The sequence below is a fragment of the Equus asinus genome, chromosome 11, assembly GCF_041296235.1.
Source record: "Equus asinus isolate D_3611 breed Donkey chromosome 11, EquAss-T2T_v2, whole genome shotgun sequence".
Lineage (NCBI taxonomy): Eukaryota > Metazoa > Chordata > Mammalia > Perissodactyla > Equidae > Equus > Equus asinus.
This window is the reverse complement of record NC_091800.1, coordinates 56,608,642-56,619,321: the sequence shown is the minus strand read 5'-3', so window position 1 is coordinate 56,619,321 and position 10,680 is coordinate 56,608,642. Positions and strand designations below refer to the sequence as shown.

The 10,680-nt window shown below is 44.6% G+C and overlaps 1 protein-coding gene across 1 annotated transcript; it reads left to right on the top strand.

The window, feature by feature from the left end:
* Nucleotides 1-543: 543 nt before the first annotated feature.
* SPRY2 (sprouty RTK signaling antagonist 2) lies at nucleotides 544-5,598 on the top strand. Its single transcript, XM_014862923.3, has 2 exons — nucleotides 544-937; nucleotides 3,818-5,598. Exon 2 carries the CDS (start codon nucleotides 3,869-3,871, stop codon nucleotides 4,814-4,816), a length of 948 nt encoding a protein of 315 aa, XP_014718409.1. The 5' UTR covers nucleotides 544-937; nucleotides 3,818-3,868; the 3' UTR covers nucleotides 4,817-5,598.
* Nucleotides 5,599-10,680: the final 5,082 nt, after the last annotated feature.

The following is a 10,680-nucleotide window of genomic DNA, read 5'->3' as shown; positions in this document are numbered from 1 at the left end:
TGGCCCTGCGGGCGCCCCGCGTGACGGCGCCCGGGCTTGCAGGAGCGGCCCGGGGACGCGCGGGGCGGCGCGGTTGCCCTTTTGAATGCCTCCTGCGGCTCGGAGCGCTGGCGGGCGCTGGAGTGCGAGTGAATGTAGCCCCGCGGAGCCAATGAGCTGGGACCGGATGCGATATATCCTCTGGGACAACAACTGCTCTGTTCCGCCTCGGATCCACATGACGCCATTTACTGCTGCCGCGGCCGCCGCAGAGCTGCCTGCCTCCTCCGGAAAGGCGAGGGCGCAGGCCAACGGCGAGCCCCCCCGGCCGGGCCCCAGACCCTCCTCCTCCTCCTCCTCCTCCTTCTCCTCCTCCTCCTCCTCCGCACCCACCGCCCCCGCCTCGGCCTCACCGCCGCGCCTCCGCAACGCCCAGTCTGCACCGCCGAGAGCTGCGCGCCGCAGCGCGAGCGGAGGAGAGGGGCCGGCGGAGCGCGCAGCGCCCAGGCCCCCGCGCCCGCCCGGCCCGGCCCGGCCCGGCCCGCCGCCCGCGCCCCCGCGCCGCCACCGCTCGGACGCGGCCGCGGCCGCGCGACTTAGCCATCTGGCCGTAGTGTCTCTGTAAGGCCGCTTTCTTTTCTCATTCGCTCATCCGCCAGCAAAAGAGACTCGCCGTTGGCGCTTCGGCCTCCAGTTCATTGAGAAAAAAGAGGAAATACTCCGCGTGCGCTTCTTGAAGGGGGGTGGCCTCCAGCCCCGAACTCCGGCGTGTTCATCGGCTGGGGACTTGGCTCCGGATTTTCCTCTCCTTTTTTCCTCTCGCCGATTGCTCGGAAGTTGGACTGAAGCAGAGTTTGGAAAGAAGGGGGAAAAAGTTTGCATCGAGGCTGGATTTATTTGCACATCGCAGGGAGAACAGAATCCAACAGAGAGGGGTTGGTGCAAAGCCGCGAACACGGTGAGGCGCGTTTGGCTCTTCCCCTCCTGGCGCCGTGGCCGGCGCGTTGTGGGCAACATGGAGTAGGTGCAGCCGGACCGGGAGTGGGGTCTGCCTCTCCTCGGGCCTCCCCTTCTCCAACCCTGCAGGTTCCCCTCGGGGATCCCGGGAGCTGCCCGCGCATCTGCCTCGCCTCGGGCTTGGCCTCCCTCGGTGGGGACTGGGGTGCGCTCCCGGTGCAGTGTCCCCGGGCCCACGACCCCACGCGCCCGCGCTCCGGGGGGTTGGGGTGGCGGAAGGCTCGCGGTGAGTCTACTCCCTGCCCTACAGTGGCCGCGAATTCGGCGCTGAGAACGGGAGAGGGAGGGAGAACACTTTTGTGTTTCCCAGGTCGCCTTTGCAGGCGCCCGCGCTTCTAACCTGTTCCTCTCCGGGGAAGACAAGTCCTGGGAGAGGCTGTCCCGAGGCAGGGGCGCCGGCGGGACCGAGGGCGCGCGGGTCGCTCGCCTCACGGGGGCAGCGAGACCCCGCGGGGGAAAAAGGACAGGGTGCCGGGTGGAGGGAGCCCCCGCCTCTGGCCAGTGTGGACAGACGCAGCCCGGTACGGGTGGGAGCGTCGCCCTGCCTGGCGCCGGGTCTCTGCGGTTCGGAAGTGCAGCTTTCTCTTTTTTCCGTTCTCTGTGGTCGGACTGGGTCACGCTTTTTTTATTTTTGGAAGATTGGGCTGACCCAACACAGGAAGAAAGTCATCAGCGGTAGCGATCGTTTTCCATTACCTGAAAGTCGGTGGCAAAAAAGGCTAGTTTTTTAATTTCCTTTGATGACCTGATCTACTTTTTAGTTGCTGCTGTTTTTTAATTCGGAATCTTGTGCGTTTTTACAAAGCAGTTCTGTGTCGGTTTGCCCCACCCTTGTGCTGAAGTCCTTTCCCCCTAATCCTTAGTCTGATCACACACTGTTCTTAATGGGGGTTTCAAAGCACTTGCAAAGCGGGGGGAAATGAGGGAGTGCGGGGACGGCGGGGGGGCGGTTGCGAAGGAGGCGAGGGAGCCACAGAAATCATTTTGGTTAGAGAAAGGTCCCCTCTCCCGCAAAGATGCTCCTTTCCACTGCAAGCAAACCTTCACGGAAAGTTTCCACCCCAGGGATCTGGCTTCTGCGTGCCCGGCGTGTGCAGTGGGGCCCTGGAAAATGTCCTTTCTTTAAAAAGCAATTTTTCTTTCAGTTTAAGAAATATATATGTACATATGTTAATATGTAGGCGTATGCAGATTGCAGGCAATGCCCTTTCGGTCCGCACATGGTGGAGTTGCCCAGTGTGCGTGGCTTAGACCTCTGCACCGGACTGTGTCTATAAGACACCGGCTTTCTTCCTCGCGGCGTCGGGCTGGAGACCTGTGCCCGATGTTCCAGGGCCTTTGGCGGAACGCCCCGCAGTGGGCTGCGTGACCTTTGCCTGGGAGTGCAGTGGTTCCCTCCTGGAGCTGGAAGGCAATTCTCCGGCGGGGGGGAGATTTTAGCTGGGAAGGGAGGGAGTGGGAAGTGTACTCTAGCGTTGCAGGACATGTCCCCTTCGGAGGTGCCCGCGCCCCCCGCCTGTCTTGTCGGTCTCCGGATTGTGCGCGGGGGGGCCAGCTTGGCCTCTGGGCTGCGTCAGTCCGCCCAGAGAAAAGTCGCTCTGGGCTCCGACTGTGTCCCACCTGCTGGGGACGGTGTTGGGGCGCAGATAGAACCGATAAACGGAGTGAAAGCAAAGAGCAACGTAGTTTTGTCTGCTTTTCTCTTGGAAGTGAGATCCTGTTTCCAGCTCTGCCTTGCTTCGAGTTGGGAGGCGTGTGTCACCTGCCTGTGTCTCTCCTAAAAGGCAGAGATTGGATAAAGGTCCACTTTCGCCCCTTTTCATTCATTGTAGACTTGGCAAAGGGGATGATAATTTTGAAATTTACAGAGGGCTTGCAGTTTAAGCGATCGCTTGTCAGAATGATAGCTTTGAGATGACACTTAAATTTTTTAAAAACTTCCTGTTACCACCAATCGGTTTATGTTCTCAACTGTTAAGATTTTGGAAACGAGCAAAGCAGTTAAGATTTTGACATAATTTATTTCCAAAACAGGGAGGAGTCTTTTAGCTACAGAATTTAAGAGAGTCTCCTAGGCTATCAGGTTGTAAAATATTTGATTCTCAAAAGTTGTTGAAAATCAGTTCCTGTCTTGTTGCTGGTCGTGTGAATTCGCTTCATTGTGTTCCTGGCACCTAACAGGATTTGAATTGATTGGTGTCTAATACTATGTAACTGTGAGCTACTGTGTAGTTATTGATAATGTATCACTTGTAAAATTTGTAACTTTTCGGGGTGATTTACTTTTTTGCGTGCCATATTCATCCCATGGGATTTTATAAAGTGCAGAATACTAGATAAATTATAGTTCAGGGTATTTGATGTAAAAGCAGACAAAGTAAGAACCAAGAAAGAATTTCTAGGCTGTATTTACTGGTGTTTAAGGCAAAAATGACCACGATAAACTTAAACCTGTTTCACATTTTGAAAAGGTATTCAACTTTTGAAAACGTTGGTAGCAATGTTATGTTCAAATGTTACTTTCTTGCCATTTTTACGTTGAACCTGAACCTTACCAATTTTACATTTATTTGAATAAGGAATTGTTACTTCTGTGATTGAAACAAGGATCAGCTTTGTGTCACTACACATCATGGGATTAAAGGGTTGTCAGTCCCCGGCTGTAATTTTTACTTTTTGGTACAGGCATTGATCAGATGGCTATTCAGATTTCAAATCCTGTTACTGTAGGGGAAGTGGGAGATAAAGAGTTAACTCAGGTGGGTGGAGAGTGGGAAGTCTCCTGGAGTGTAAACCATCTCTTTCCTCTGGGTTTCCGCAGGAATTCAGATGTGTTCTAAGCCTGCTGGAGTGACCACACTTCCAAGACCTGATGGAGGCCAGAGCTCAGAGTGGCAGTGGGTCTCAGCCCTTGCTGCAGGCACCCCGTGACAGTGGCAGGCAGCGCGGGGAGCCTGACCCCAGAGACGTCCTCACCCAGCAGGTACACGTGTTGTCTCTGGATCAGATCAGAGCCATCCGAAACACCAATGAGTACACAGAAGGGCCTACTGTGGTCCCGAGACCTGGGCTCAAGCCTACTCCCCGCCCCTCTGCTCAGCACAAACATGAGAGACTCCATGGTCTGCCCGAGCACCGCCAGCCTCCCAGGCTCCAGCACTCGCAGGTCCATGCTTCTGCACGAGCCCCTCTGTCCAGGTCCATCAGCACAGTCAGCTCGGGGTCTCGGAGCAGCACGAGGACAAGTACCAGCAGCAGTTCCTCCGAACAGAGACTGTTGGGATCATCCTTCTCCTCGGGGCCTGTTGCTGATGGGATAATCCGGGTGCAGCCCAAATCGGAGCTCAAGCCAGGTGAGCTTAAGCCACTGAGCAAGGAAGATTTGGGCCTGCACGCCTACCGGTGTGAGGACTGTGGCAAGTGCAAGTGTAAGGAGTGCACCTACCCAAGGCCTCTGCCATCAGACTGGATCTGCGACAAGCAGTGCCTTTGCTCAGCCCAGAACGTGATTGACTATGGGACTTGCGTGTGCTGTGTGAAAGGTCTCTTCTATCACTGTTCTAATGATGATGAGGACAACTGTGCTGACAACCCGTGTTCTTGCAGCCAGTCTCACTGTTGTACACGTTGGTCGGCCATGGGCGTCATGTCCCTCTTTTTGCCTTGTTTATGGTGTTACCTTCCAGCCAAGGGTTGCCTTAAATTGTGCCAGGGGTGTTATGACCGGGTTAACAGGCCTGGATGCCGTTGTAAAAACTCAAACACAGTTTGCTGCAAAGTTCCCACTGTCCCACCCAGGAACTTTGAAAAACCAACATAGCATCATTAATCAGGAATATTACAGTAATAAGAATTGTTCTTTTCTCTTTTCTTAACACACATATGCAACCAACTAAAAAGTTATAATCTTGGCACTGTTAATAGAGGGTTGAGATAGTCTTTGCTGTTTGCAGTGAAACGCTTTTTGTCCATGTGCCATTTTAACTGACATGCTTGTTAGAACTCAGCTAATGGAGCTCAAAGGATGGGAGACAGAACTTGGCGACCCACATGTTCCATAAGCTAAAGCAACAGACACTCCTAGGCAAAGTTTTTGTTTGTGAATAGTACTTGCAAAATTTGTAAATTAGCAAATGACTTTTTTTCCATTGTTTTCTCCAGAGATAATGTGCTATATTTTTGTATATACAATAATATTTGCAACTGTGAAAAACAAGTTGTGCCATGCTATTTGGCACGGTCACAAAATATTATACTAATATGTTGTACATTCGGAAGAATGTGAATCAATCAGTATGTTTTTAGATGTATTTTGCCTTACAGAAAGCCTTTATTGTAAGACTCTGATTTCCCTTTGGGCTTCGTGTATATTGTACAGTTACGGTAAAATTCAACCTTTATTTTCTAATTTTTTCAACATATTGTTTAGTGTAAAGAATATTTATTTGAAGTTTTATTATTTTATAAAAAAGAATATTTATTTTAAGAGGCATCTTACAAATTTGGCCCCTTTTATGAGGATGTGATGGTTGCTGCAGATGAGGGGTTACAGATGCATATGTCCAATATAAAATAGAAAATATATTAACGTTTGAAATTAAACTGAGCTGTTTTGTCTTCTTTTACCTTTTTTGTTTTTCTTTTGAAGTGGAAGAAACCACATTTTATGTTAAGGCTAGCATGTTAGGGAAATAGTTTCACTTATCTATAAGATTTATCTTACCTTGGCTGCCGTAAGGTAAAGTGGCGATTTGGTGGTTTTCGGAGAGAAGAAAGCAATCAGGAGAGAAATCATTGAGCGTTTGGCCCACTCGTCTGTTAATCATGAGAGCCTGCTTTGGTTATATCATCACTCCTCTTCTTCCTCGTGCAGGTATGCTGACTTGCCTTGTTTTGAAAGTTTCTAAATAAAAATCCTGAACTAATTCATTCAGAAGACTTCCCTAAAAGATTAACAATTAGACTTTTTCTTAGTATTAAGAATGAATGTCATGAGGCTAATTCAAGACCAGAGAAACGAGTTTAGTTCAACAAACAGTTTTTGAATGGCCCCTGTGTGTCAGGCATGCAGTGTATCCATACGGATCCATGCTTAGAATTGAGGCAAGAATGTTTCTAGACTTGGCTCATCGTGGCTATGTTTTTCCTAGTCTATTTGTTTTTAGACTCTCAAGTTTATCACCATGATACCAAATTTCTTATGTTAGAAAAGACATGGAAAATATAATTTGTTTGGATTCAGGTATTGGATATCATGAAATTTCATCCTCTATTGGCCTAATATTTCAAGACCAAGCAGGCCAATTTGAGAGGCCTTTTCTTATTTAATCAGATTATCCAGAAAATTGTTAAATTTTATTCTGGGAAAAAGAGGCAGTATGGCCAAAAGTCAGTGTGCTTGCAATTGTCTTTTGGGAACAAACACAGAGCAAGCTGCTGCAAGCCCATCTTGACAAATATTAGGTTTTCTTTTGTAATAAGTCACTTGATTAATTAGTCACTTTGTGGCTGATGATTTTTTCTTCCAAAAGCACAACCTTTTGCTGCCAAGAATCACCGGAAGTCTAGGAAATGATTTACCTGTCATTATTGTTTAATCTCCCGTTTCCTGTTCTGAGGCTTCTCTTAGGTTAAGAGGTTTCAGTACAGCTTGTCTTCTCTTTTGTTTTTTAAAATTGGCTTTCAAGGAACTGTACAGCCTCCTAAACCAAGACATTGCTAGAAGGACTTTTAGTTTCCTCTACACTTTCTCCAAAAAAACACAAGGTTAAATGAATTTAGAAATTTTTTCCTCTAAGTTTCAACTTTGGGATACTGAATGTTGTGATTCTAATACTCTTCAATTGAACCCTAACAGTCTGAAAGGAATTAGAATGTTGAAAAACAAGACAGGGTTATTATTCATGGCATAGTTCTCAAGATTTGTAAAGCACAAAAATTTTGACAATTAGCTTTATTCATCAAAAATTGCTATATACAGACAGAACTTTGGTATAGAAATTGTGAGAGTCAGAGTCTTCACATAAGCAGCTTTAAAGTGTTGTATAGACAAATTGTATCCAGTGCAATTGGGTATTTATTGAGGTGGATGAAGAAACCCTGCCCCGCGATATGGGGTCAGAGTCTCTGAAGGCGTGGCCTAGGAATTTACATTTTTAATCGTTCCACGAGTGATTATGTACAGTTTGAGAAGTGGCCTAGGAATTGCTTTCTAATTTAGCTTTTTTTTTTAATGGAGTCCCAGGTAAAGCACAATTCACTGTTTGAATGTAGAATGTAATGATAACCAACTGAAATTAGAAGAGGTTTAATGTAAGTATATATGAAGTCCTGATGAAAATCATTTAAATGTATATAGGAAAAGAGGATTTCTCAAGAAGCTTCCAACTAACCTATTAAACGTTGAGTTTATCTATAAGCCAATATAGAATTTATTTTCAGAATATGGAAAATGAAATGTTTATATCTAACCAGATTGAAAACAGGTGGTGTTAAGAGTGAGCAGTGTGTTAAGAGTTTTTAAATGTTGCAAGACATCTCTCTGAGATACCAGGAATAACCACCTCAAGTTCTTAACCTCTAAAGTTCCTGAAAATTCACACTATACATAAAATGATTTTATAATCCAATGACCATTATTTTGGTATTGTGATAGATTATAAAGATACAGCAAACATGTCAGCTGACTGCTAAGCATTTAGGGAAATCTTGACTATGTATTTTTTTCTGGTTTCTTGCCTTTTAGTTTTTTTAGAAAACTATGCATTCTCTATATTGAGATTCATTTAAGAATGACAACTTGATCGTTGTTACTTAAAACTCATTTGTGTGTTTTGAGGAGGAGAATTTAAGGCCCTGCCAAATTTCTGCCATGTTGGAGCATGCTGTGGGGATTGTCTGTGCAGAAGAGAGCCAAAACTAAGTGCAGGTACTCCCAACCAAACTTTGCATAACTTTTTCTCCAGTACACTTTGTCTCAAAGACTGCTTGCCTCCAGGATACATAAGTTAAGATATCGATGATGTCAGATAAATGAATTTGCTCTTTGCACGGTGCTGTGAAATATGTATTTAATAGGCAGTTGATGGGTTTGATGTAATTTATTAACTTTTGAGCATATAAGTCAAAATTTTCCAAGGTTTAGTGGGTTTAGAATTTCACTTGTGGTTATATCCACAATTGGCCATTTGCTTTCCTCTCTTAAATGTGCAAAACCACCAGGATGTAGGTGCAAAAGTCTCAACTTTGAAAATTGGTTCAACTGTGTAGCAAGAAAAATAAAAATAGGACATTAACTAGTTTCGTCAATATTATATCAGTATCCATTCTTTGGTTTTCAATATTCATTAAGGCAAAAGTTCCATTAATTTCTATTTTAATTAGGACAATTGCCTCATTTCTCTGTAACATACCAAGGTTGGGTCTCCATTGATTGAAGGCCAGAGCAGAATTGTAAAATAAGGCCTATCTGATTTGGCCTAACTGATCGTCAGAGTGAAGCTATATACATTTGGAATATTTAATCACTTTTTGGCCTTTCATGGGAGGAGAGAGCTGTCAGACCATAACATCCTATACTTGAATTTTATTTGGATGCCACACCACCGCCCTCCTTACATCACGAAAGACAACCATGTGGACAATAAGAGACAAAATGGGAATACCACTAATGTTAGCACACTTGTAGTCAAAATTAAAATACTCATTTAACTTACAGTCAAAAAAGAAAAAGGGGAGGTAGAAATATAGCAAATAAGAAAAAACGATTAGCACTTAAACTTTTATCCATAGCTAGCAAATGTTTCACATTTTTATTTAAAACTGCGTTTTGATTGACCTAAAGAACTTTTAAAAGCCAGTCTTACTTGGCAACTAACTCAGGCTTTTAAAAATAAACTATTAAAGGAGATTACAATGAAGCCTGTTGCCTTGGCCTCTGGCTTTGCTAGATGAGCATGTAAGGCTTCATACTTGAAAGTTTATTTCTCAAAACAGTTCTGATACACACAGAAGAATAAATAATTTGGCTTAATACAGGGACCCACTTGGAACGGAATTTGGGCAAAAATAATTTGGCATTTCAATTTAACAAATATATTTTGAATACCTACTCCTTACAAATCACAGGAGTAGTGGATGTAATGCAAAGGGAAAGGGTTAGTACCTCTAATGCAAGACAGGACTTTCACAGCAAAGACGCAAGCAAGGCACTGTGAGAGTCCAGAAGTTGGGGAAAGCGCTGATGCATTCTCCACGGTGGTTGTGGTCTCCAGGTCTTTGTAAGGGTTACAGCTATTTAAATGGCCCAAGAGTTTTGCTAAGGAAGATGTCACAGAATTAGCATTACTCATTAAATAAAACTACGTTCACCATGCTCATATCCTAAATCTTAAATGAAAGGTAGAGAATTTTGATTAATATTTGGATAGCTATATTTTGGTATGTTGATTTTTAAGTTTCATGATTCACTAAAATCTTTTTTCTAACAAATATAGACTGAAAAAATACATTTTTAAGATATTTAAGAAATAAGTTGGAAAGATCCATCTGTTCTTGCTTTTCCAGTTTTTGTTGGAATTTACCTGTCATCAACCCATAATTTTAGCTTGCTTCTGTACCTAAAGAAGGATGAATACTTGTGAAGAATGAGTTGGCGATAATTAAGTGGAGAGAAAAAAAGAAATGTGTCCATGATAGTGTGAGAGGAAGTGGTTGAGCTTTGGAGCAATTCCGCCCTTGCCAAAAAACAATGCCTGACACCTGGCTACTCGAGTTCACATCGCTCTCAAAGCTTAGATAACTATCTCTGGCTCCTGAGTTAATACATCTTCCATTTTTTAAATGATTTTGTGCTCCAAATAACATCTGGGTTATTGACTTGCATCAATAGAGTTTACAGTCAAGCAGTGTTCTGGTAAATACCATACTTGCATCATCTCTCATTTCTCCAAGTTTTTAATAGACTCAGTGCACCCTTTGTACTCCCAAGCCTGGCTTTCCTGCTCCAAAGTAGGCATAAAGTAGCCGTAATATCTGGCTGGTCATACCAGAAAATTGTTCCCAAGCTTCCTGTTAGAAAGTCATCTTTGTAAGTCCAGAACACCATTGAAAGACGCCTATCTAATGGTTGCAGAACATTTTATAAAGCCTAGTGGCCAAATGGCCCCGTGTGCATCAAGCACACACACAGCATTGGGATCCATTTAGTACCCGCTATGCTGGCAAGCTAATGGCTAGGATGTCCCAAGAGATGTTTGTCTCTATCACTCTGCTAGTGAGGAAGTGACTCCAGAAGCATGAGCAATCACACAATCAACATTTGCATTTAGGGCTAGATGGCACCTGGATTCTGACCTACACAATTAGGATAGAGCCTAAGTGATTTAGTTTCAAGCATTCATTAACACTATATCTTTAAGCTTAAACTTTGGAAATGGATTCTTTTATAGACTATTGGTCTGATTCTAATCTGTGGGAAGTCACAAGATAAGAATCCAATAATGTGTCTTCTGGGTTTTTGCCCTGCCACTCAAACAATCCAACTAGAGGCCCAGGGTGCAAGTACTTGTCACTGACTTAATATTTATTGTATCTCTTCAGTGTAAAAGACATTGCAGTAAGTGGGAGAAAAAAAGCATTCACTAGATCTGTGATTGTGCACTAGTAAATTAAGAATGTTGCTCA

Bases quoted from the DNA above. Each gene is read 5' to 3' on its own strand.
- SPRY2 (XM_014862923.3), top strand. From the start codon at position 3,869: ATGGAGGCCAGAGCTCAGAGTGGCAGTGGGTCTCAGCCCTTGCTGCAG.